The 27,351-nt window shown below is 37.2% G+C and overlaps 1 protein-coding gene and 1 non-coding gene across 6 annotated transcripts in view; one reads left to right on the top strand and one right to left on the bottom strand.

Moving 5' to 3' along the window:
* The window catches only part of RAD17 (RAD17 checkpoint clamp loader component), a 52,794-nt gene that overhangs the window by 2,007 nt on the left and 23,436 nt on the right, over positions 1–27,351 (bottom strand). The window contains exons 1-17 of one of the 5 annotated variants that reach the window (XM_070412117.1): positions 27,250–27,296; positions 26,889–26,931; positions 25,184–25,287; positions 23,404–23,658; positions 22,829–22,912; positions 21,196–21,352; positions 16,918–17,054; positions 16,387–16,439; positions 16,177–16,302; positions 16,016–16,085; positions 14,003–14,114; positions 11,281–11,466; positions 9,038–9,123; positions 8,760–8,906; positions 7,048–7,197; positions 4,337–4,457; positions 670–727 (exon numbers count right to left, since the gene is read on the bottom strand). In XM_070412117.1, the coding sequence (XP_070268218.1) occupies positions 670–727; positions 4,337–4,457; positions 7,048–7,197; positions 8,760–8,906; positions 9,038–9,123; positions 11,281–11,466; positions 14,003–14,114; positions 16,016–16,085; positions 16,177–16,302; positions 16,387–16,439; positions 16,918–17,054; positions 21,196–21,352; positions 22,829–22,912; positions 23,404–23,658; positions 25,184–25,225 (1,784 nt within the window). In that variant the 5' untranslated portion in view covers positions 25,226–25,287; positions 26,889–26,931; positions 27,250–27,296. Of the gene's footprint in view, positions 1–669; positions 728–4,336; positions 4,458–7,047; positions 7,198–8,759; positions 8,907–9,037; positions 9,124–11,280; positions 11,467–14,002; positions 14,115–16,015; positions 16,086–16,176; positions 16,303–16,386; positions 16,440–16,917; positions 17,055–21,195; positions 21,353–22,828; positions 22,913–23,403; positions 23,659–25,183; positions 25,288–26,888; positions 26,932–27,249; positions 27,308–27,351 lie in introns of those variants that run through there. The other 4 variants (XM_070412112.1, XM_070412116.1, XM_070412114.1 and 1 more) reach the window with 4 other exon arrangements.
* Positions 8,086–8,214, top strand: LOC139009685 (small nucleolar RNA SNORA11). The gene has a single exon (XR_011471399.1). It is a non-coding gene; the product is annotated as a small nucleolar RNA SNORA11 (small nucleolar RNA).

Raw genomic sequence — 27,351 nt, 5'->3', positions numbered from 1 at the left:
TCCCTCTGTCTGTCTGTCTGTCTGTCTCTCTCTCTCTCTATCCCTCTCCCTCTCCCTCTCCCTTCCTGTCTCTCTAAAATCAATAAAACATATCCTCTGGTGAGGATTAAAATGAATAAATAAATGCCTGAGTGTATAATCTGACCTTACAAATAAGCTAAGAAGAAATGAACTATAAATATTGTGTTAATCACTGCTATTAGTGCAGAAACAATTTTGCAATAAAATGAACGGTACAGATATAGGCTTATCACTCTATAGTATCTGTATTTTCTCAATTGTTTGGATTTTCTATGATAAGTAAATAAAAGATAGTGCTTGGTCATTGCAGGCTTCAAATATAGGCAAGAAAATCTCTTGATAGGAAAGCTGAAAAGGTGTTTCCAGATATGCAAAATTTGTTCAACTAGATGATTTTAAAGATTCTCTGCCTTTGTGATTCCATGATTCTATTTAGTCTGATATTCCACTGTAAGCTGGTGAAAATACATTTTTATATGTAATAAAATGATGGGTCTACAATGCAATTATGGTCTTTAATCACTGGGCCCAAAATATATTTCTTGGATTTTACAGATACCATTTATTGATTGTATACTGGAAAAACAGATAACATATTCAGTGGACATTTCAGTAGCAGTTCTTTGAAAATTAAAATCATCAGCTTACCTTCCAAAGTGTCGATTCAGAGGAAGCCTTCCAATATCTTGGATAAAAGAAATCTGAGCTGAAACAGAGATTTTTAAAAAGCTTTAAATAGACATTTCTCCAAAGATATATAAATGGCCAATAAACATAGGAAAAGATTCTCAAAGTCATTAATCCTTAGGAGAATGTAAATCAAAACCATGAGATACCATTTTATACCCCATGAGATGACTATTATTAAAAAAAAGAACACAAAAAGGTTTGGCAAGAATGTAGAGAAATTGGAATCCTTTTGCACTGCTGCTGGGAGTATAAAATGGTATAGCTGATGTGAAAAATGGTAAGGCAGTTCCTCAAAAAATTAAAAATAGCATTACTATATCATCTCACAATTCCACTTCTGGGTATACATCAAAAGAACTAAAAGTAGGATCTTTTAAAAGTTATTTGTATACCCTTGTTTATAGCAGCACTATTCACAATAGCCAAAGGGCAGAAGCAACTTAAGTGTCCAGATGAATGGGTAAACAAAATGTGGTATATATATACAGTTATTACTAGTTTCCAGCCTTAAAAAGAAAATTCTGATTTATGTTATGAATGAACCTTGCTAAATGAAATAAACCAATCACAAAAAATTGTATGATTTCACTTATGTGAGGTATCTAGCATAGTTAAATTCATAGATAAAAGATAAGTGGTATTGGCAGGGTGGGGGTAAGTTAGTGTTTAATGTGTATAGTTTCAATTTTGCAAGATGACAAATTCTGGAGATTGGCTGCCCAATAAGGTGAATATGCTTAACACTACTGAACTGTATACTTAAAAATGGTTTAAGCCGAAACAGGTTTGGCTCAGTGGATGGAGTGTCGGCCTGCGGACTGAAGGGTCCCAGGTTCGAGTCCGGTCAAGGGCATGTACCTGGGTTGGGGGCACATCCCCAGTGGGGGATGTGCAGGAGGCGGCTGATCGATGTTTCTCTCTCATCGATGTTTCTGACTCTCTATCTCTCTCCCTTTCTCTCTGTAAAAAATCAATAAAATATATTTTTTAAAAAATGGTTTAAGATAGTAAATTTTGTTAGGAGGAAACATTTACTCAAGAAAATCTGCCCAGCCTGCGTAGCTCAGTGGTTGAGTGTCAACCTATGTACCAGGAAGTCACAGTTCGATTCCCGGTCAGGGCACATGCCCGGGTTGCGGGTTCAATCCACAGTGTGGGGTGTGCAGGAGGCAGCTGATTAATGATTCTCTCTCATCATTGATGTTTCTATTTCTCTCTCCCTCTCCCTTCTTCTCTGGGGAAAAAAAAAAAAGCACCAACCCTCTAATTATGTGGTTCTGGTGTGGCCAACAAAACAGAAAACTACAAGCGTCTGCAGCATTTGAACTAAGACCTGCTTCCTCTCTTCCTCAGCTTTAGGAAGACTTCACTGCAGCTGGGTGCAGCCAAGAACATAGGGCTCCCTCCTGGTGAGTGTGGTCAGCTAAGAGTTTGGGGCTCCCTTTCTCCAGTCAGCCCCCATCCACAGGATGGGAACTCTACTCCAATGGCAAGCAGGTGAATACTCCCTCCTCCTCAAACTGCAATGGCCCTTGCCCCAGCCCATTCGTAGGGCAGAGGGTCCAAACCTGGATAAGCTAAGCCAAGCCAATGAGAGACTACCTCCAGTTGAACACCCACCAGAATAGTGGTCAGGGGTTTTGCCCAGGGGGAAATGGCATTCCATATGAAGTGAGAGCTCTGAAGCTCTACTCAATGGAACTGGCTTTATTTAAAAGAGTGTGGGGAAGCTCAAACTTAAGGGACATCTTAAAATAAATGCCTCCTCTTAATTAAGAGCAACAAGTTAAACATAAGCCAGCTACTTCACCTGAAAGAAGAGCCCTCCTGGGGTCAGAACAAACCACGAGATACCATACCTCAAAATCTACACCTGCCCAATTTAATTCTATTAGACTGGGATAATTTATGTCCCTGGCACTGTTGAAACTGATAAACCAATCAGCTAGTAATTAGTAGAGGGTAATGGGTTGGTTTGATGCCATACAAGGCAGACAGTTTAACCAAGAAATAAAGCAAAGAGAAATAAAATCAAAGTGAGCCCTGCTAAAACCACTGTCATCACAAGGAGACTGTGGGCATGCCCAAGGCTGAGCGCTTTGAGAAGATTTCATTAAAATAGTTTAGCCAAGCCGAAGCCGGTTTGGCTCAGTGGATAGAGCGTCAGCCTGCGCGGACTGAAAGGTCCCAGGTTCAATTCCGGTCAAGGGCATGTACCTGGGTTGTGGGCACATCCCCAGTGGGGGATGTGCAGGAGGCAGCTGATCGATGTTTCTCTCTCATAGATGTTTCTAACTCTCTATCTCTCTCCCTTCCTCTCTGTAAAAAATCAATAAAATATATCTATAAAAAAAAATAGTTTAGCCAAGTCAGTAAACAAATAAATAAACAACAATAAAAAGCCCAGAAGATGGAGGGAAACCAGTATCCAGAACTTGCTACAATGTATTACCTAAAATGTCCAAGTCCAATATTTAACAAAACATTGAGACTATGCAAAGAAACAAGAAAGTATGACCCATATACAGGAAAACGGGTAAGCAATAGAAACTGAGAGGGCCCAGAATTCAATTTAATAGAAAAAGACTTCAAAGAGCCATTACAAATATGTTCAAAGAACAAAAGGAAACCATGTTAAATAAGCAAAGGGAGGGGGGAGGTAGACAAGGGCACAGTGAAGATGAATGGTGATGGAAAGAGACTTGACTTGGGGTGGTGAACACACAATACAATATACAGATGATGTATTATAGAATTATACACCTGAAACCTATATAATTTAATTAACCAATATCACCCCCAATTAATTCAATTAAAAAATTAAGAAAAAAAGTCTTAGAGGGAAGGCAGTGGTGAGTGGGTGGGTAGAGATTAACCAAAGAAGTTATATGCATATATGCATAACCCATGGACACAGACAATAGGGTAGTAAAGGCCTGGATTGGGGTGGGATCTGAGTGGAGGAGGACAATGGGGGAAAGTAGGGGGGAAATCTGTAATACTCTCAACAATAAAGATTTAAAAATAAAAATAATTAAAAAACAAATAAAGGGGAAACACTTAGTCTCAGTATTATATAGCAACTAGAGTCCCGATACATGAATTTGTGCACTGGTGGGGTCCCTTGGCCTGGCCTGCAGGGATTCGGCCGAAACCAGCTCTCTGACCTCCCCCAAGGGGTCCTCCTGGATTGTGAGAGGGCACAGGCCAGGCCAAGGGACCCCACCGGTGCACGACTGGGGTCGGGGAGGGACCAGGGGAGGGCTCCAGGGAGTGTCCGGCCTGTCTCGCCCAGTCCCAATTGGGGCTGATTGGGGCCGACTGGCCAGGAAGGGACCGCGGGAGGTTGGCTGGCTGGGAAGGGGTCGTGGAAGGGCTCCAGGGCGTGTCTGGCCTGTCTCGTCCAGTGTCTCACCCAGTCCCGATCAGCCGGACCCCAGCAGCAAGTTAATCTACTGGTTGGAGCGTTTGCCCCCTGGTGGTCAGTGCACATCATAGTGACCGGAAGTTCCGCCATCCAGTCTATTTGCATATTAGCCTTTTATTAAACAGGATGAGCTGACCTACAAAACGATAATGTTATAAAACACTACTTCTTGGGGAAAATACAAACCCATGTAATTACCTTGATTTCTCATTGTAATGGTTAGCAAAGCAAGATATGGCAACAGCTGAGTTTGGAGGCATAAAGCTGGTAAGCAGAAGTCAGAAAAAAGTGCTTTTGCTGCCAGGCAATTTTCCCGATACTGTATGGAAAAAAAAAAAAGGTGACAGGAAAAAAAAGAAAAAAGTATTCCTAGACATACTAAGTTTATTATATCACAAAAGTATGTAGGCTTATATACTACAAATATACTTTTAACAGTTTATCTAATGAGTTGTTTAAAATGATTCTAGCATTATCTAGTACAGTATTTTACCAACACAACAATTGCACATTTGACATAACAGAAATAAAAATTTTTTATGCCCAACAAGTATGGTTCAGTGGTTGAGTGTCAACCTATGAACCAGAAGGTCAAGGTTAGATTCTCAGTCAGGGCACATGTCTGGGTTGCAGGCATGATCCCCAGTAGGCAGCTGATCAATGATTCTTTCTCATCATTGATGTTTCTATCTTTCTCTTCCTCTCTCTTCCTTTCTGAAATCAATAAACATACATTTAAAAGAAAGCAATAGTGATTTAAAAAAATACTTTAGGTAGAATAAAAAAAAACACTTAAAAATCAAAAGAATTGTTTATAGCCCGGCTGGCTTGGCTCGGTGGTTGGGCGTCAACCTATGTATGAGAAGGTCATGTTTTGATTCCCGGTCAGGGCACATGCCCGGATTGCGGGCTTGATCCCCAGTAGGAAGCAGCCGATCAATGATTCTCCCTCATCATTGATGTTTTTATCTCTTTCTTCCTCTCCCTACCTCTCAATAAAAATATATTTAAAAAAAAAAGAATAGTTTATGAGCATACATACATCACAAAATTATGCGAGAACATTGTTTCATTTTTTTTTTTTAAATACTCACCCAAAGGAGATGTTTGTGGTTGATTTTAGAGAAAGAGGAAAGAGGGAGAAAGAGAAACATTGATGTGAGAAACATTAATTGGTTGCCCCCTGCATGTGATCTGACTGGGAATTGAACCCGTGACTTTTTGGTGTATGGGGCCAAGCTCTAATCAACTGAGCTACCCTGCCAGGGCAGAACTTATTTTCTTCAGGTAACACAGGTGCAATGTTAGGCTGATAAGGAAAGAAGCACAATCTTGCTTTCAAGGAGCTTACAGTCTTGGAAAGATAATTCATATGTAACTATAATGCAAAATTAGTATGTGCTATTATAAGAGCAAAGCAAGTCAATAAGGGATTATAAATTGCTTAAAAGTCAAAGTTCTTCAAAAAAATCTGTTGAAATTTCTTAGACTATGAATTATAGGCTCATATTTAGCCATGATTTTAGAACTGGAAGACATCTTAGAGATGACCTAGTCCAGGGGTCACAGGTTCAGATGCAGGTAATATAAATCAAAGCAGTGGACCAGCTGTGGACAGTTGTACCTACCACTCCCATTTTCAAGGGACAGATTCTATTCGGTTTCAGCAGATTGCTGCCATGTAAACATATGTGCCAGTGTGGGTTCGACGTGGCTCAGTGATAGAGCATCAATCCATGAACCAGGAGGTTCTGGGTTTGATCCCCAGTCAGGGCACATGCCCGAGTTGTGGGCTCGATCTCTAGTGTGGGGCGTGCAGGAGGCAACCAATGAATGATTCTCTCTCATAACTGATGTTTCTTTTTCTCTCCCCCTCTCTCAAATCAATAAAAATATATTTTAAAAGGTTGGTGTGGGTCAGTGGTTGAGCATCGACTCATGACTTAAGAGGTCCCTGGTTCAATTCCTGGTCATGGCACATGCAATCAATGTTTCTCTCTCATTATCCCTCTCCCTTCCTCTCTCTAAAAAATCAATAAAAATGTATTTTAAAAAATGGGCCAGTGTTGCCTTATTTTTCCTTTCTTTCCCCCCAGGAGATTCTAGAAATTTTGAAGCCAGAAATCCATGTCCAAATTTTAATTATTATACTAATTTTTAAAGATGGGCAATTCATTGAAAATATCTATGTGAGTTACATTCAACTTATGGGCCACATGTTTTTTGACCTTTAATTCAATCCTCTTCTTTTATAGCTGGGTAAACTAAGTATACATACTTATTAGTTGTTAGGTGAAATAATTTATCTAGGTGGTTAGAGGCAAAGCCAGGATTTATTTTCAATTAACGCTAAAATATAATTATAATTATACTTTGATTCCAATAAGTCAACTTACAAAATAGGTCCGGGCTTTCAAATTGAGTGATTTTTCCCTAAAAAAATGACTAAGCACTTAAGAAAATTGTTTTTTTTATGTCGTGTCATAATTTAATGAAAATTGTGGGCCTAGTAACTATTTCTTACTAAGAATGAAATATCGTTTTTCTTTTTTAAAACAACATGAAACCCAACTTGCCCTTGCCAGTGTGGCTCGGTTGTTTGAGTGTCAACCCATGCACCAACAGGTCGCGGGTTCAATTTCCAGTTAACGGCATATACTTTGGGTTGCAGGTTCACTCCCTGCCTTGCATCGGGGCGCATGCAGGAGGCAACCAGTTGATGTTTCTCTCACATTGATGTCCCCCGCCCCCTCCATCCTTCCCACTCTGAAAAGCAATGGAAAAAATATCCTCTGGTGAGAATCAACTCCACCAAAAAAAAAAACACAAACAAAAACTTTATTGACATGTAATTCACATGCCATAAAGTTCACCTATGGAAAGTGTACAATTCCTTTTTTTTTTTTTACCTTTTTATTTATTAAAAACCATTGGGGTTTGTGCAACGGCCGAAAACTTGATCCTCCTCCTTGGCAATGAGCAAATCCTCGGGCTTTGTTGGAATGTATCACACCTCTTGTAGCTATTGACGTACTATATTCCCTGAGTAAAGAGCGGGTCTAAAAAAGAAAGGATGTGAAATAAAGAAAATATGAGATTTATAAAAATAGTACTAATGGTATTTCTGACACCAAAAAAGGACTAACCATATTTAGCCTTTTTCAACATCACTGCAGGCCTAAAAATAATATGCTACAAGATTATTTAAAACAAGTCCAACTAAGAAATAACACTCAAATGCTATGTGTCAACTCTGATTGGGTCTTGGATGAGAGTGGGAAAAATGACTTTAAATACATTTTTCAGACAACTGGGGAAATCAAAATAAGGACAGTACGTTAATTTTCTTAGGTGGGAGGCTATTATGCTTGTTTGTAACAGAGTAATGTTATTATGGATGCTTAAGTATTAAGTGTCATGATGTTTGCAATTACTTTCCAATTATTCAGCTAAAATAAGTCTGTAAATACACAGAAATTAAGCAAATGTAGCAAAATGTGAAAAACTGGTAAGCAACAGTTAAAGGTACACAGATACTCATTGTACTATTCTTTCCATTTGTCTATAGATTGGAAAATTTCAAAATAAAAAAGTATAAAAAAATTAAGCAAATACAATTGCTGAATAATGAAACTCTAAATATGATACACTATATAAAAAATGTTTTTATTTTATCTTTCCTAGTTTTAATTATTAATGCTATTTCAACATTTAAAACACAGAGAAATATTAACATATCAAAACAGTGTTGCCCTGATCGGTTTGGCACAGTGGATAGAGTGTCGGCCTGCAGACTAAAGGGTCCCGGGTTTGATTCTGGCCAGGGGCACATGCCTGGGTTGTGGGCCCAGCCTCCAATCAATGATTCTTTCTCATCATTGATGTTTCTATCTCTCTCTCCTCCCTTCTTCTCTGAAATCAATAAAAATATATTAAAAAAAAAAAATTGGGTGTGGAGAGAACAGAGCGCCTGAAGAATGGCTTCTCTGTGTATAACACATCCAGCAGCAACTTGGGCTTACTCCTCACAGGTGGCAGAATACTATGGCCTTCCTGTGACATTACGCCCTATACATAAAAAAAAAAAAAAAAAACCAAAAAAAACAGTGTTAACCAGGTTGCAGGCTCGATCCCCAATGTGGGGCATGCATGCAGGGGGCAGCCGATCCATTGTTCTTTCTCATCATTGATGTTTCTGTCTTCTCTCCCTCTCCCTTCCTCTCTGAAATCAATAAAGATATAGGTTTTTAAAAAGTTAAGAAAAACGTACAAATTTTATAGTGAATGATTTCAATTTATAAAAAGGAAACCATTAAAAAACTAGCAGAAAGTATAGAAAGTAGTTATTTTCCTTCTATCCACTTTTCAATGGTTGTCAAAATTTCTATATATTAATTTTATAATCAGAAAACAACTTTAGAAAAAATTAAGTGTTATTTTATCATCGGGAAAATCAAGTTAACTGCTGAAGCTTCATTACAAACACTGAGTTGGATGAATTAATTTTCTCATAGCTATTAAGTTATATAAGTCACGTCAAATAATTAAGAATAAGAGTAAAATTTTTTCTCAATTCTGAGGAAATAATAAAAAACAAAAACATTAAGTCAAATGGTCTTACATTCCAGTCACCACTGATGATATCTGCAAAACTCAGAAACTCACTGGCTCTCACAAGATCATCTACTTCCGTGAAGAAATCTACGTAGTTTTGGTGAAGGTATAAATTAAATAACTCTCCTGGCATGTGTGACATTTCTACCACTTCCTATAATATAAAAAAAAGCACACGTACATCATTTTGGTAAAATGGCAGTGGTCAAATATATATGCCCACAAATGTAAATAACATATGTCTTATAAGTAGTACTTAGTGTTACTAAAGATTTTACACTTTACCTCAGGATGAACAAGTAATGTATCCCGTTCATACTCTGATAAATGGGAGGGCAATCGAGGGGAGTCTACTTCTGTTACAGATGCTCCTATAAAAAATTTCCAGATTAAAAAAAAACATCTTTATAATTATATAGCACCTCTTATTTTAAAGTTTTCAACACTTTAGGTACATAATTGCAAAAATACTAATTGAACTGTTAAAAATAACTGGAAGCTTATGTGAGTTGCCTCGCTATTAAGAAAAATGTAGAATTCTGATATCTAGATTATGGCATTTCTAGAATTAAAGCACTCCACATTTCACCTTTCCAGCTCTGAGTTGCTTTCTTCTTTTTATTCTCATCTCAATATAGAGGCCTTTACAGCTTATTTACTATTTGGCGGATGACACTCTCTGCAGGAGAGAAGAAGAAACCCCATTCCCTAATACAGAAGGTTATAAAAGAGTGTCGAGGAGGAAAAGAGTGGAAGGAAAAGAATCAGTGAATGGCCACTCGGCTCCAGAGGCCAGAGGAGCCAGAGACAAGAGTGTCTTCATTTCCACCTAAGTGATGCCTGTTTCATTTTCCTCAGGTGGCACGGAGGTTTCCATTTAGAAATCCCAATTTTTGATAAGAACGATCAATAGAAAGCAGGCGTAAGAGGCATTCACAGAGTTTTATAGGAAGATAAAAAACAGTAGCTTGAAACAACAGGGTTTTTGACAACCGGAAAACAGTCTCAAATAGTAACGGGAGTGATAGCATGAGGTTTCAGTGAATTATTTGCAACATTTTACAATTCACGGTTATTTGCAGCTATTTTACAAGAGATTTGGAAAACAGAGAATGTTGAGGATACTGTACACATAAGACTTTTTTATTGTTCATCATGAACTATTTTTTGTTATAACATATAAAACTATTCTAAACTATAGCAATGATTTTTCTTTTAAAAATCTGTATAAAAATTGCACCTGCCCTGACTGGTTTGGCTCAGTGGAGAGAGCGTTGGCCTGCGGACTGAAGGGTCCCGGGTTCGATTCCAGTTAAGGGCATGTACCTTGATTGCAGGCACAACCCCAGTAGCGGGTGTGCAGGAGGCAGCTGATCAATGTTTCTGTCTCATCGATATTTCTAACTCTCTTTCCCTCTCCCTTCCTCTCTGTAAAATAAAAAAAGAAGAAATCTCCACTGGCTGGTGTGGCTGTTGGTTGAGCATCATCCCATGCACCAAGAGGTCACTGGTTCGATTCCCTGTCATGGCATAGGTCCAGATTGCAGGCTCGATCCCTGGTGGGAGGCATGCAAGAGGTGGCTGATAGGTGTTTTCTCTGTCTCTGTTCTGTCCCTCCCCGTCTCTCTAAAATCAATACAGCCCGGCTAGAGTAGCTCAGTGCTTGAATGGTGACCTATGAACCAGGAGGTCACAGTTCGATTCTTGGTCAGGGCACAATGACCAGGTTACGGGCTTGATCCCCAGTAGGGGGCGTGCAGGAGGCAGCCAATCAATGATTCTCATCACTGATGTTTCTATCTCTCTCTCTCCCTCCCTCTCCCTTCCTCTCTGAAATCAATATAAAATACATATATTTAAAATCAATATAAATATTTAGAAAAATCTTAATTTTCTTCCTTTAGGATCATAGACTGAAAACTGCTATTTTCCACATAAAAGAATAGGAATTTGGGATTTTATTGAAAGAAGAGACAATTAGAGATGGGTAACGGGGGTAAAGAGGCTGAGGAGAAGCAGCCATTAAAGACAAAAGAGGGTAAAGAATTATTAAAAAAAAAAAAAAAAAAGAAGAGGGAAAGGAAGAACATTTCTGGTTGGGGACAAAACTACTAGTGAAGGGACCAGAGAAATATAAGAGAATCCAAAAACCTGAAGCTACCTAGCAATTTGCTTAGGGCCCTGGTGGCCAGAGTTCAGTGCTAAGAGGACTTGGGCAACCAACACTTGCCACTAAATGTCTAGATGGATTGATGTCTTACTTTCAGTAAACGATAATTTTAAAGACTTACGGACATTAATATGGCCTGGAGTACTTCGTTTTTGTGTTTAATCCCACTCATATTCCAAAAATACTCTATCTGGATAAATACATTTTCCTGCATAGGCCTTGCCAAACAGCATCTGATCTAGTCCTAGTTCTTTGTTATGAAAGAACCAAACACATGACATTTAAAATTTTTTGGTATTTTACTTTAGTTTTAAGAATAATATCTAACAAACTTTTAAAAATGTGTAAGTTTTCTTACTTTTGCAATATAATATTTTCCCTAGAGCTCTGAAGAGAAAGAGAGAAACATCTTTTCCACCAATAGCTTGGACCTCTTGATTTTCAAAAACCTTATCAGATTTTCTTCTTCGTCTTGATTTTGACAGCACAGCATCTGATTTTAATGAAGACATTCCTTTTTTCCTTGGGCATAAATTGTTCCTTCCTAAATAAGATACACCCAAGTGACAATATTTAAAATAAAAATAAAAATATGAAAGCTAAAATTGAGAACACTTCAGATACAGTTATACTGAGTATTCTAATTAAGAAATATTTTTTAAATAAATAATAATTATAAAATATCTGAACTGAGTCAGAGTCCTCTTTGAGTTACTAAACTATTAAAACAGATTAAATGTCATCTAAAAGTATTTCATGACACATTTCAAATTTTCAGATACACACCCTATATAATAAAAGTGTAATATGCAAATTGACTGAACGGTGGAACAACGGGTCAGTGGGGGGGAGGGGAACCTGGCAAGCAGGTGTCACCAGGCCAGCCAAGGCGCATGCCAGCGGGCAGAGGGAGGGGACAGCGATGGGATGGGGGGCTCAGGCAGCAGCAACCAGCAGCAGCAGGGCGATGGGAGCTGGTGCCATCCCTGATCGCCCATCTGGTCGCCTCCCGCAGAGGGAGGCCACGGGCAGCATCAGCAGCAGGGCAATTCGGGGCAGGGCCGCCCAGCACCATCCCCAGATAGGCCTGCCGGGGTTGCCTCCCGCAGAGGGAGGCCACGAGTGGCCGTGGCGCAATTGGGGGTGGGGCCGGCCGCTCGCCAGCCCGCACTATCCCAATCGGCCTGCCAATCACCTCCCTCAGAGGGAAGCCAGACTGCGGCTTAGGCCCGCTTCCCCTAAGCCAGTGGTTCTCAACCTTCTGGCCCTTTAAATACAATTCCTCATGTTGTGACCCAACCATAAAATTATTTTCGTTGCTACTTCATAACTGTAATGTTGCTACTGTTATGAATCGTAATGTAAGTATCTGATATGCAGGATGGTCTTAGGCGACACCTGTGAAAGGGTCATTCAACCGCCAAAGGGGTCGCAACCCACAGATTGAGAACTGCTGCCTTAAGCTGTCAGTTGGATATTCCCTGAGGGCTCCCAGACTGCGAGAGGGTGCAGGCTGGGCTAAGGGACCCCCCTAGTTCACGAATTTTTGTGCACCAGGCCTCTAGTTCTTTAATATAGTCATACCCATATCACCTCGATTTCTCAGTGTTTTGTGCAAGGTACTATTCTTGGTACATAATATGTATTAACTAATTTAATCCTCATAAAAACCTTATCAGGAAAAAACTACTATTAGGAAAAGAACTACTATTATACAGATGGAAGAAATGAGGTATAAAGAACTGGCTCAAGGTTATCATTTAGTAAGTGATTTGAATCCAGGCAGCCTAGTTCTGCAATCCATGCTTGATAACTATTCTTTATTACCTCTACTGATGTGGGCAGTCTCCAATTTTGAATATGTTTGTGTTCAAATTTCATTGATAATTCTATTGTTTAAAACTCAAAATATATCATTTAAGAAAAGCAGCCTGGGATAGCAGAAAGAACACAACATATGCGTTTGAACACTAATACTGTTTCTTTCATTAGGCTGATCTGAGAATTAAATAAAAAAAACATAATTGCTAATACAGTTCCTGATCTACTAAAAAAATTAATTTTCTTCCCTTTACAATTTCAGAGCTCAGAGCAATAATGTTAAAAATGATAGTTAGGATCCCAAAGTGGCCCACTTCAGTCTTTCTAACACATAATTCCAGTAGTGAACCTAAAGACCATTTACCTTTAAGTTCCTACAGAAAGCAGAATTCTGTTTTCAGTTGTGTCAGGCTGCCTATTTTATTTCTCTACAGTTATTTTGAAAAACAAAGTTGTAAACCAGATGAACATGTTACACTTATGGGTAGAAATTAGTACTTCAGGTGGATTTTGAGAGCTCCAAAGATGGCTTTTAATTTTTTAAGGTCATTTCTGAATGTTAAGCATCAAAATTTGTTCAATGTTTTCTGATAAAGACTGTGCTCAGTGAAATATGACTATTGGAGTAAAAGTGTAACTCATTGCCATTAGTGGGGCTATCTCTATAATATCATAAGGCTGTGCACCCCTTTTACATATCAGTAAAGGGAAACTAATTTGTTAAACACATCATATATATTATTATGAAAGAAGTTCAAAACTAAACCTACATGAGCACAATATTATTAAATTCATTAACAGCTGGCCATTTATTGAGCCCTTATTATGTATCAAGCACTGGAATAAATACAAGTATTACTTTGCTTACTCTTCACAGAACTCGAGAGTTTTTGATATAAAAGGTGAGAAAATAGAGGCACAGAAAGATTTAGTCACCTGTAAGATTGTCACTGCTAAGTGGCAGAGCCAAGGTTTTCACCCAGGAAGTCAAATTAACTTTCAAAGGTAAAGTCGCAAACCACATAAATGAATTAGGTTTTGTCTCAGATGTACAGATACATATGATGACATATTCATAGGGGTCTGTGCATGCATGTATACACATATATTATGACATCGTCTCAATAAAAAAATAGTAAGTGGAAATAGGTATACATCAATTATAAGTTAAAATATGTTTAGTCTGATTTCATTTCATGAACAACTAAGAGAGAGCAGTCACCTATATAATGCTGTAAGAATATATCTTCCGTAGTTACCTTTTGAAGAAGAAAACTGGAGGCTGTTGATTGCACTTCTGATATCACCAGAGCATCCTTGACAGAGCAACTCTAGAGAAGTTTTATCAGGGACGGTAATATTTCCTCCATTCTGAAATGAGAAAATTAAAAATCTTAAATGGTTTCCTAAATAAAATAAAACACACAACCAAAAACTCCCTCTTTTTATAAATTAATGGAAGTACATTAGAATCTTTCAAATTTGAATTAAGGTGATAAAGTAGTATATTGATTATTTTTATTATTTCTTAATGTTTGATAAAATACTTAAAACTATAATTTGTGCCGAAACCGGTTTGGCTCAGTGGATAGAGTGTCGGCCTGCGGACTGAAGGGTCCCAGGTTCGATTCCGGTCAAGGGCATGTACCTGGGTTGTGGGCACATCCCCGGTGGGAGATATGCAGGAGGCGGCTGATCGATGTTTCTCTCTCATCGATGTTTCTAACTATCTCTCTCCCTTCCTCTCTGTAAACAATCAATAAAAAATATTTTTTAAAAAACAGAAAAACAAAAAAACACACACTATAATTTGTAGTATGCTCATAGTAAAGAATGTAGATTTTTTTTTAAAAAGATAAAAAAATCATAAGTAATCCAACCATACAGAACTAATCACATTTAACATTTGTATGTACTATTTTTTGGTATGTGTACGTTTATATATATATGTACATTTTGTTGTGACTGACAATTGCTTGTTTTGTTTTAGCACAGAAAATTGGAGTCAGAACAAATTTCAAACCTGTCTGATACTTAACAGTTGTGGGATATTATGCAAATTATTTGCCCCAAAGCTCAGTTTCCTTACCTGTAAAATAGGAATAATGTACCAATTTTATATGGTTATGACGAGGTTTAATAAGATAAGTATGCAAACACTTTGCATAGTGACTGACACATATAAAGGGCTGAAGATATTTCTACTGTTAGCATTATCATATAAGTTTATATCTTGTTATTTTTAACTTGGCATTTAATTGTATTGTCCCATGTCACTAAATATTCTCAAAACACTAATTAATGACATAATAGCTCAACTGTGTAACTGCTTCATTATTGTTGGACTCAGTTTGTTTCTTATATTTCATTATGAAAAGTTATTTATTCAGTTAAGTGCTCTACACACATACATTATTTTAATATTCAAAACAACCCCTTCCTTGGAGATTTCCTTCAATTCCTGTGATCCCAGCAATGCAAAAATAAATAAATAAACTATGTTTCATGTAAGATCTAGAACCATGCTGCTAGAAGTTCCATCAATTTATTTTAACATCACCATGATTTGAAAGAAAAAAATGATGCATTAAAAGTGACAGATGTTTCACAACCATGTTAATATGCCTAACACTATTCTACTGTATTCTTAAAAATGGTTACAGTGGCATAATTATAATACTATATTATATATTTGAAAATTGCTATAAGAGTAGATTTTAAATGTTCTCACCACAAAAAAGAAATGGTAATTACATGATGTGATGGAGGTGTTAGGTAATGCTATGGTGGTAAACATTCTGCAATACATAAGTGTATCAAATCAACACATTCTACTTCTTAAACTTATGCAATGTTATATCAATTATATCTCAATAAAGCTGGAAAAAATATTTGTGATGGTAAATTTTATTGTTTTTTACCACAATAATAAAAAGTGACAATGGATAAAAGTACAGTTGTACTGTTGATGACTAATGTACCTAGATGCCAGTTAACAGTTTCTTGATTACAGACACAATTTAGAACACTAAAACAAAGGAAAATTGACCTAATGTGAAAGAGAAAGCTAAGTTTCAAAATAAAAACGTTAAGGAGCTTTTAAGTCAATATTTCCTATATTTTCCAAAATGACATGCCTTATAAATGTAATAAAATTGTTAATTATAAAAATATGTGTCTCCAACTCCTCAAGTTTACATAATACCACTTAAGTTTGGTTTTGTATAATTAGAATGTTAGAATCAAATTAATCATTTCTTAAAGAAACTTACCTTCTTAGCTTCTATTGACACTATCCGATTAAGAAATTTCATCATAATTGTTGGTGCCACAGGGTTGAAACTGTCAAAGTTTTATACGACAAGAAAATGGTTAAATGATTAATTTAAAATACAACGTGTATGTGAACATTTTAAACAAATTTAATTCTTACCTAATGTTTGAGATAGCACACTCTTCTTGAATTTCTTTGGGAAACAGTAACCTTTGATTATTATCTCCACTGAGACTGTCAGAGATTATAAATATTAGAGGACATCGACCAATCTGTACATATTTCCTAAAATAACAAAATATAGCAATGTTGAAATTTAAGCCACTTACCATTTAATTTGGAATTTTAGAAAACTTCACTGAAACTCACCTTAGAACTTCATGTAAAGTATGAGAATCTCGATAAAACTGGTTAGGTAAATCCTATTGAAAATACACAATAAATACTTGTTCAGTTTTATTCCCATGTAAATTTATGTTCAGATTTATATTTACCAAGACAGGAAAAAATGCTATCTATTCAACATATTGTAGCCAGAACTTTTACAGAAAGAGAATATGAAATAGCTGATATCCTCAACAGTAATGTCCATCAATGGGAAACCCAATTTTCACATTAAATTTCTTAGGGTCACTACTAGTTATAGTATTTTCACAAAGACATCATTTTCCAAATATTAATTTTGCTTTTCTACACTTAAGCCATTAAATTTTTAAAGTCCATTCACCTATAGCTACTCTATTCAAGTTCACTAAGTAGGTTTTTAAGTTTCTATTATCAAGCTTTTATGTTATATTTTACCACTATTAATACTATGAAGAGTTAATGTCATTATCACAGAAGATATACCTTGCAACTGTTTACTCTATAGGTACTGCAGATTTCAAAAGTTGTACTTACTTCAACCAGAATTATCTTCTTATCAGTTCTTAGATCATCTCCAAGCATTTGTAGTTTGTTATATTTTGTTGCTCTTAGTAGAAACTCTTTAAAAACTGTTATCTGAGACTGGTAGGGTAATATATGGAAGCTTGATTCTGAAAGGAAACATATTTAACCCCTTTTTCAACAATTTATATATATACATTATTATTACACATATGTACATAATATATACATACTAGTGGCCCGGTGCACGAAATTCGTGTACATTGAAAGGGAATTAATTAGAGGAATGTAATTTGGACTATCTAACATCAATAACATGTGACCGTGAGGCAGTCCGTGTTTCTGAAATTCAATGACATGAATTTTAGCTATTACTTTGCCAAATAAATGGAATTTACAGATATCATTTAAAAGAGCATTCAGCTTAATATTAAAAACTCTGGCTACCAAGTCAGGTCTGTTTTCAACTTTTTGCCAGCTTTGTAAATTGTTTGCAATATCTGCCCATTTGGGGTTGCATGTCATGATTATGAATAAATAAGGCTTGCCATAATTCGTTACAATTGCCATAGCATCCTGATATCACTGCTGCATATTTCTGGGACTACCCTCAAAAGATGATGGAAGTATCATTTTACCAGTCGGCACATTGTCATTTTCAGATCTAGATTTGAGATAATCCATCAAACCACTATATTTTTCAACTCTCAACTTAGATTGGTTTGCTCTGATGAAATTTATCCAATTGGCCTCCATTTTTTAATATGAATCCACTATAAACTGTTGAGTTAATTTTCCTGTATTTAAAATAGGATTGAATGTGTCCCGCACAGAGAGATGAAATCCATAATACTGACTCGTGTCCTTACATTTTGTCTAGTATTATTGTCAATTACACTGTTGTCTCTGAGTCTTAATGCAATATCTGTTCCCCAGCCTTGTTCACCATATGGAAAAAGAATAGGGTATGTCATTGCATCTAATGTAGGAAACAGGATATTGATTTGTTTCATTTTAGTGGCATTTGGATTATTGGGATCTGGTTTACAATGAATGAGCAAGTCCCTTTCAAAAGGAGGTTCTCCATCTTCGTTTCTGAATATGACAGCAACCTCGGTTACACAGGGAGAATTATATCCACCTGGGTCACTGTTATGATCATATTTAATTGCCATTGTTACTTCTGTGGGAGCAATACCTTTTGCTGCTGCTTCAGATTGGGCTTCCTTTTCTACCTCATGTAGCATCTTGTACGATTTTGTTAATTCATTTATTTCATGCATGAGGTTGTTGATGTTGATCATGAGTCTTTCTGAGCAGCCCTGGTTTTCTGGCATTGCTGATCTTTTACTTGTAGCTTCGGCTGTATCCAAAATATAGAGTTGAGCAAACTTCTGAGAAACACCATCCGAAGGATGTAAAATTCCAGTATGGTGATAAACTTGTCCGTGTATTCTAAAACAGTATGGCCCATATCCTGATGGCGATGCAATATTTGCACCCATGGAAGCAAAAGCAAAAAACTATTTATGGAACGAATATTTTCCATGAAATTTTTACTGTCAGAATCTTCATTTGTCATTAATCTTTTTAAATATGCTGGGTAATTTGGAAAATGTATATCATTTGGACAGACTTTTCCTTTGCTACAATATTGAGTGAATTTCCCATTGGATGGTTTTTCATCAGAGAAATTTAGTGATAGGCAAAATTCACATCAGTCATTCCACCACAACTATGTTCGAGAATTGCATCCTCATGTACTCCATTTTTGCTGAGAAGGCAGTTCCTACCAGTATTGGTAGAACTTGTTGATGACTGCTCTCTAGACATACTGTCAACGCCACAGCCTTCTTTCAACTTCAAAGATACGTTGGTCTTTAGACATTTTCTGTTGATGACGCTGGTGTTTTTTGGCATCAGAGCGATGTTTTTCCAATAGCTGGTCTTCAGATACATTCTGTCGCAGGCGCCACCTTCTTTCAAGATCAGACACACACTGCTCTTCAGACATTTTCTGTCGATAACGCCAGCATCTTTTGGCTGCAGAGCTATGTTGTATCCACAGTTGTTCTTTAGACATAGTCCCACTTCTCTACTGTCATGGTCTGAGATGCAGGTGAATGAGAGTCCTGGCTGTCAGGCCACTGAGAGCTGTCTGACCAATGAATGATTCTGGCTGATTCTGTGGGGGTGGGACTTCCTCCTCCCTGCTGTCAGTTTCCACAGTTGTGATGAGGAAGCTGGGGTGACAGAGGGAACCACACCTTCCAAGCCGCCCTCTCTCTTGCTGTGCTCTATGTCCAGCGGCCTCCTGCTCTGCCAAGTCCTCCAAACCTCCCACTCTCCCTCTCTGCTCTCCGCTGGCGAAGGTCCCGGCAGCCCGCGGCCGCTGTCACCTCCTAGGGCGCTTGACACCTGCATATGCAAATTAACCCACCATCTTTGTCAGGTTAACTTGCATACTCACTCCCGATTGGGTGGTGGACATGGCTTGTGGGGCATTGTGGAGGGACGGTCAATTTGCATCTTTCCCTTTTATTAGTATAGATACATTAATGAGTACATTTACATATGCAAGAACAGCTCACAATACTATACAGTGGGTCCTCGGGTTACGTCGGAGATTTGTTCCTATGGTGCAACTTAGCGCAATTTTCGCCCTAAGGTGGAACCCACCTACATAAGCACCTACATCATTCACATGAAGCACATACACAGCAGTAATGAAGTGAAACAGTAAAAAAAATTTAAAAGAAAGATAACAATTCCTGACCTTTACTTGTGGTAAATAAATAATGAAAAACATAAAGCACATATGTACATATGTCGAAATGACGCAACTTTTTTTAAAAATAAATAATGGGACATGGCGATGTAACCACGAAAGGACGTACGTCGGTTCTGACGTAACCCAAGGACTGTCTGTAGACTGTTTTCTAATTAGGCAAAACTGTTCAAATTTAAGATGGAATACTCATTTCAAAAGACAAGAGTCGCCAAGCCGGTTTGGCTCAGTGGATGGAGCGTCAGCCTGCGGACTGGGGGGTCCTGGGTTCGATTCCGGTCAAGGGCATGTACCTTGGTTGCGGGCACATCCCCAGTGGGGGGTGTGCAGGAGGCAGCTGGTCGATGTTTCTCTCTCATCGATGTTTCTAACTCTCTATCCATCTCCCTTCCTCTCTGTAAAAAATCAATAAAATATATTAAAAAAAAAAAAAAAAAAAAAAAAAAAAAAAAAAAGACAAGAGTCATCATGACACCACGTGCGGGCGCGCACATACAGTGCGATTGAAACTTCGTGGCCCATGCGCAGAAGTTGGTATTTTGTGGAAGAGCCACACTCAAGGGGCCAAAGAGCCGCATGAGGCTCGAGAGACGCAGTTTGCTGACCACTGGTCTAGGAGATTTCGCTACCCCTAGTTTAGTTATAGTAACAATAAGAAAAACTATGAAAGTGAAAAATGATTGTGCTGGAGTATCTAAACATACATGTAAATTTATTATGTACCACATCTTTAAATTGGTATCATTATTTTTGGATGTTTGTCTTAAGGCCTCCTTCCCAATTCCAAAGATAATCTTTGACTTATGCTTTGATTTGATTCTCACAGGTATGACTTAAGTTCTCTCCTCTTGTTTGGAGACAAGTTCTTTTAATACATCTTTTTAAAAATATGTATATTTTTATTGATTTCAGAAGAAGGGAGAGGGAGATAAAAACATCAATGATGAGAGAGACTCATTGATCAGCTGCCTCTTGCATGCCCCCTACTGGGTATTGAGCCCTCAACCAAGAAAGAGGTCACAGTTGGATTCCAAGTCAGGGCACATGCTGGGGTTGTGGGCACAATCCTCCGAGTGAGGGGTGTGCAGGAGCCAGCCGATCAATGATTCTCTCTCATCACTAATGTTCGTCTCTCTCTCCCTCCTCCTTCCTCTCTGAAATCATAACAATATATAAAAGGAAATACGTAAGAAGGAATCCCACTCTCCTCCAGTGGAGACGCCATTCCTTTCCTTCTCTTGAGATTACTTCTCTATGTAAGTGGGGAAGTATGAGAAAAAATGCACTCATATAGTTTCATTTGATTGCTACTCTGACTTTGTAAAGCAGTTGGTAGTGGTTAGATGCCAATCTAGGAGGCAATATACACCTTGTTCTCAAAAACATATACCAAAAAGGATCTTAGGAATCTTAAGGATGTATACAGTTAGGAAGTTTGTTTCAAATGTCTGTTTAGCACAGACTTTTCCCAGTACTTCCATTACCTTCACAGCAAACCTTACCATAATTAAATATCTCCTTGAAGTCATCTTTTAGGAAGTCTGATAAAACTGGATTAATCCACTCTTGTACTTGAATACCAAGCTCCTTTGAAAGTATTTTTATAGTTGTTGTTTTGCCACACCCAGGAGGCCCTGTTATTAATAAAATAGATCCACCCTAAAACCAAACACAAACATAAAGAATCAGATTCACTGAAATGCTAGAATATTATGTTTGAATTTTCTTTCTAAACATTAATTCTGTAAGTATTTACTGACTATCTAGTATAAGCAGACTACATTTCACAATAATGCTAGCTGCAATAAACCAGCTTTAGATAAAATAATATAAATTTATTTCCTGAACCTTAAGTGTGGCTTCTGGTAATGCTTCACTTTTTGCATTTATGCACCTCCCAAGGACTACTTAGTAGCCAAATTAAAACAACTAAACTTCAATTAAATTAAGGAGGTAACATCTGAAACAAACATTTTTAGAGGTTACCTAAACTTATAAAATTCAATCTTAATACAGAACTCTTTGGATTATATACTTTAATATTACACAAATACTAAATATTCTAATGGGAAGACCTCAGTTTGTACATCAGATTTTTAAAGAAATGTATACTAAGAAACATATTTAGAAGATAGGACTCTAAAGAAAGACTAGAGATAATAGGTCCCAGGATTATTCCCTCATACAGTAAATCTGATTTAAAAAATCATTTCCTTTAATTTCAACTTTGAGATGAAGCAGTTAATGTTTCAAGTTGCCTCCAATGGAAACAGGTCCTCTTTTGAATCATGGTCTTTTCTATTTGGCTTTTGTATCTAAATCTTTGGTTTAGTGTTAAAATTACACAAACAGCCCGGCCAGTGTGGCTCAGTGGTTGAGCATCAACCTTGGTCAGGGCACATGCTCGAGTTGCAGGCTTAATACCCAGTGGGGGGCATGCAAGGGGCAGCTGATCATGATGTTTCTCTCTCATTGATGTTTCTCTCTTTCTATCCTTCTTCTTTCCTCTCTCTAAAAATCAATAAAAATATTAAAATAAAATAAAATCAATAAAGAAAAAAAAAAAAAAAACACCACAGAACCAGACATTTTCTGATATGATGCAATATAAAATAACACAACTTATAAAGTATTCTTACAAAACTTCGAATCCATGTATTAATCTACCATTCTATTTTTATGTTTGAGGAATTTCTAGATTAGAAAAGCTTACAAAGAGAGAGAGAATATTCTAGCTTTGGGGCTGAGAGTATTTGTGGTATTAGGAAGTGAAACAAAAAACATCAGTATAAATGAATGATGACTGTTTTAGGCTATATTTAGTACCAAAACTAATATGTAATTTGCCTGCTTGCTTCAATGTGAGAATATCTTATGTGCTAAATATACTAGCACCTGAATTGGTTTACTGTGCTTTATGTTGATGCCAGGACATAAGAGGTGTAAGTACAGGGGAAAAGTCAGTCTCAGAATCTTTAAGTGAGGCCAGAAGTAGTAAGGTCAGAAAGCTCTCTATAGCTAGTGATCTGGATTTACTTGAATAAATCATCATAAAAGTTTAACTTCTTAAAGCCACCTATAAGACAGAGAAACATTTGGTGTTAAATACTTAAAATATATTTTTTATTTAATTACCTGTTTTGATTGCCTTTCTAAGACTTCAGCTTTTAACCATGTTTCAACTTCTTCAATTTTCTTTTTGTGTACAGCAAGTTCATGCTAAAAATAAATGTCAAGTTTCAAATAAAACATTTTAACTCAAGGACTTTTGGTACATTAGCACAGATTAATCTAAACATTTTAAAAGTAGCACACAACTAACATGATACAGCAATAAAAAAGGTTGATTACACTTAATTTTTCTATCATAATAAAAAAATCTGATCTTAACTGATACCATTATATAAAAATTTGGGGGAGGTTGGAGTTATACAATTTTTAAAAATTCTATAATACATTTTGGGAAGGGAATAAATAACAACAACAAAAATCTGATAAATTCTATGTTGGGGTTAAATTTAATCTAAGACAAATTACCAATGGTACAACTTCAGAATAATTTGACAAAACACTGAGCCTTGGGATATCTAAAAAACCTGGAAATCATTATTTTTTTCTAATTCATTTACAAAGACTTTATGAGTAATAATCTGAAAATGCACATCCCTTTCCTTCCTGAAATAAAATTATGTTTGCATGCTATTTAGTACCTGAGTTTCTGGTTTGTATTTATCCACCCATGGTTCATTTTCAGACAGACTTTCTTTTGAATTTTCTAGGCCATATATCTGTTCTGAGGAAGACAATGTTTCTCTTTTTCTAGTTGGAAATCTGCTGCTTTCTAATGTGGAAGGCACGTTTTTTCTTCTATGACTTGAATTATTCACACTTAATGATGTGGCAGTATTAGAGATGCTTCTATTCTCTGAAAAATCATCAAATGATGGATCTACCCAATCTGTTACCTGAAGAGAAAAGAAATCATGTAAATACTATTACATTTTTTGCATCTATTCCCTATAATTGAACTGCTCTGTAAAAAAAAAAAAAATTGTGTATTTGTAACATTTTTTTAAAAAGCTCACAAGTTAGCTCTTTAAATAAAACTGATTCCATATACATTTGTTATTTTTGTACTTTACAATAAGTGCAAATGCATAACTTGTCTACTTGACCATGGTAATGATGAATACTATATAAAGGAATACAGAATACAGATGTAATTCTTTTTATTAATGTAATCTTCCCAGGATAAAGAGTAGGCTGATTCTTTTAAAACTCATTTGTAGGGCTGAAACCTAAATATTTAAATTACCTATCAAAAAGAAGCAAAACAAAACAGAGAAATAAAATATTACTTTAACCATGTACAAAGTGAGAAGAATAATACTTCTTCCTTAACCAGGTTAACACATTACATTTCATACATCAAAATAATCCCTATTATCTTTAAGACTTTGTGAAGATAATAATCTAAGAATCCTGATACTATAATTTATAATTATGACATGAATATATTCACTCTTTTAAAGGGAGATAAAGTGGATCAATAGTGGATAAAGAAATGAAAACCTCTGGGAAAAATTTCAGTCATAACTACTTGATTCCTTTCCTCCTCTTCAAAAGACTGTCACTATTCAATTTTGGCCACTTTCTTATATAGTCCAGAGTACATAAAAAAAAATCTCTTATTAGTATAGTAATTCTTTTGATAGCAATTCTGATCTACATGTAAGTTATACATTTTATAGTTTTATTTCTTACATAAATGTAGACTCCCGTTTACTCAAGAAAAGAGAAGGAGAAAAGGCCAAGTAACATAATTTATTTAAGATCAAAGATAAATCAGGCGTGGCCTGTGTGGCTCAGTGGTTGAGCAGTGACCTATGAGCCAGGAGGTCACGGCTGAATTCCTGGTCAGGGCACATGCCCTGGTTGCGGCTCGATCCCCAGAAGGGGGCATGCAGGAGGCAGCTGATCAATGATTCTCACCATTGATGTTTCTCTCTCTCTCTCTCCCCCTCCCTTTCTGAAATGAATAAAAATATATTTTTTTAAAAAGATAAATCAGACCAAACACTAGGAAAATAGCTATTCTGCATATGAGTATCATATTGTCTCACCTTCACCTACTCTACCTTCTAACTTTGCTGAGAACTAGCTCACTGAACCATATGATTTCTAAGAGGCAGGGCCTGTTGTTAAACTTTAACACCAACTACAACTCATATGTTTATTTTCTTCTACTGCTCTTTCATTCTAGAATGGTTAGCCTTTTCTTTGTGACTGGGATTATAATTTTTTTTCTTCAAAATTAAGGTTGTACTTTCAGTGTCCAGTTGTTTCACAATTTATTAGACTTTTTAGATCACTAATTACAACAGATACTGAGCACCATCACATTGATACAGTAATAAATCACTGAGAACATGTACAAAAAATGTAATTATTTTTGGGCAATTATTACATGACCATTTCAGTATAGCATACCTTTGTGGAAGATACTTTTCGTCTAAGAAAAGTTTTTGACATTATAAACTTTGATAGTTCCCATCCGTAGTGTACAACCAGTAATACACTGAAGTATAATTCACCTGGGGGGGAGGGGGGAGGAGAAATTTATCAATTAAGACAAACTGTAAGAAAGGTAATATATAAGATATAATCAACAGGATATTAAAGCTCAAGACCAGTGAAAGAGAACACAGTATAAACACAGGTGAAGCAAGTATCAAAATGCTAAAATAAAATTTAATTTTAATGACTATAATCTGTGCCAAATAATCTATTTATGGTGTTATACGTGGAAAATATTTCATCCTGGCCAGGTAGCTCAGTTGTCACCATATGCCACAGTTGTGGGTTCCATCCCCTTCAGGGCACATACAAGAATCAACCAATGGCCCTACCGGTGTGGCTCAGTGGTTGAACCTTGACCTAAGAACCAGGAGGTCACGTTTGGATTCCCTACCAGGCACATGCCCTGGTTTGGAGATGGATCCCCAGTAGGGGGTGTGCAGGAGGCAGCAATCTATGATTCTTTCTCATCATTGATGTTTCTATAGCTCCCTCTCCCTTCTGAAATCAATAAAAATATTTTTTAAAAGAATCAACCAATGAATACATAAATAAGTGAAACAAGTCGATGTTTTTCGACCTCTCTTTCTAAAAAAAAAAAAATCAATAAAAGTATTATTTCATATGAACTCAATAATTAAAGAAAACAGAAAAATTATATATATGTGTGCCTACCTTTTGTCGTTAAGAAAAACTAGGCAATTTTATTTGTGCAGTTTTTATACAAAGTTTTTATACAGAAAATGAAAATTTCCCTCATTTTAAATTGCAGTTGCAGCTTTTTACTACCAAAATTAAAAAAAACTCCACCATACAATGAATTCAAACTTATTCACTTTAGACCAGCGGTTCTCAACCTGTGGGTCGCAACCCCTTTGGGGGTCAGATGACCCTTCTACAGGGGTCGCCTAAGACCATCGGAAAACACATATATAATTACATATTGTTTTTGTGATTAATCACTATGTTTTAATTATGTTCAATTTGTAACAATGAAAATACATCCTGCATATCAGATATTTACATTACGATTCATAACAGTAGCAAAATTACAGTTATGAAGTAGCAACGAAAATAATTTTATGGTTGGGGGTCACCACAACATAAGGAACTGTATTAAAGGGTTGCGGCATTAGGAAGGTTGAGAACCACTGCTTTAGACAAAGACTTTAAATCTAACTGTAAATTTTTCCTGTAATTGTATTACTTATTTGAACACATTAGGAATTTTTTTGGCAGCACTGTTTTCTCACTTTCAGAATTCTTCACTACTTATACAAACTAGTAAACTCACCAATTTTTAGTTAGCCAGAAGGAAAGTTTTTTTAAGGTCTATAAACTTATAAATTGGAAGGTAATTGGACTCTTTTATAGCTGAAGGCACACATTATGTGTGAATACTTCCACACACAAGAAAACAAATCGCACACATACAGATCATTCACGATTAGAGAGGTTTTTGCTTTGGAGTTTGAAAGAGGTACATAGGTGGTGGGGGGGGGGGGGGAACCAACTATTTGAGCAAAGACTGGTATAGTTGGCAGATCGCGATAAAAAGCGCAGACTGTAGCCACGGTCAGGACGCTAGTTGTTCTTTGAAAACAAGACTGACAATCACCTCCTTTCCAAAGCAGGTAACTGTCCCTGATGATGCCACGCTCCTGAAATGAGACGTCAGAGGTAGTGGAGACCTTGGAGAATGTTTCTAGCAGCCCCACCACCACCCTACCTACTGCACGGGGGTAAGCAGCTCGGACAGCCGGGCAACGTCCGGCTGCTACCGGCGGAGCGCCGACACGGGCTCGCGCGCCCCGGCTCCGGGCCAACGGTCCGCACCCCCACCCCTCTGATCTCCCAGTGGGATGGGCAGGTCCGGAAGGGAAGCGATGAGAACCCGGGAAGGCGTGAAGGCAGAGATGGACGAGCGTCCCTAGGACATACACACACCGCAGCCGCAGCCGCAGCCGCGGCGGCCTTACTTGCCGGGAGCTGCATGCCCTCGTGGGCGGAGAGGAGCGAGGAGCGCAGACTCTACTCCAGGTGAAGGGCAGCCTCCCGGCCCTACCAGGGCTCAGCGTCGA

The sequence above is a fragment of the Myotis yumanensis genome, unplaced genomic scaffold (genome assembly GCF_028538775.1).
Source record: "Myotis yumanensis isolate MYYU_CA2020_CCGP unplaced genomic scaffold, mMyoYum1.0.hap1 SCAF_4, whole genome shotgun sequence".
Classification (NCBI taxonomy): domain Eukaryota; kingdom Metazoa; phylum Chordata; class Mammalia; order Chiroptera; family Vespertilionidae; genus Myotis; species Myotis yumanensis.
This window is presented reverse-complemented; position numbering and strand designations above follow the sequence as displayed.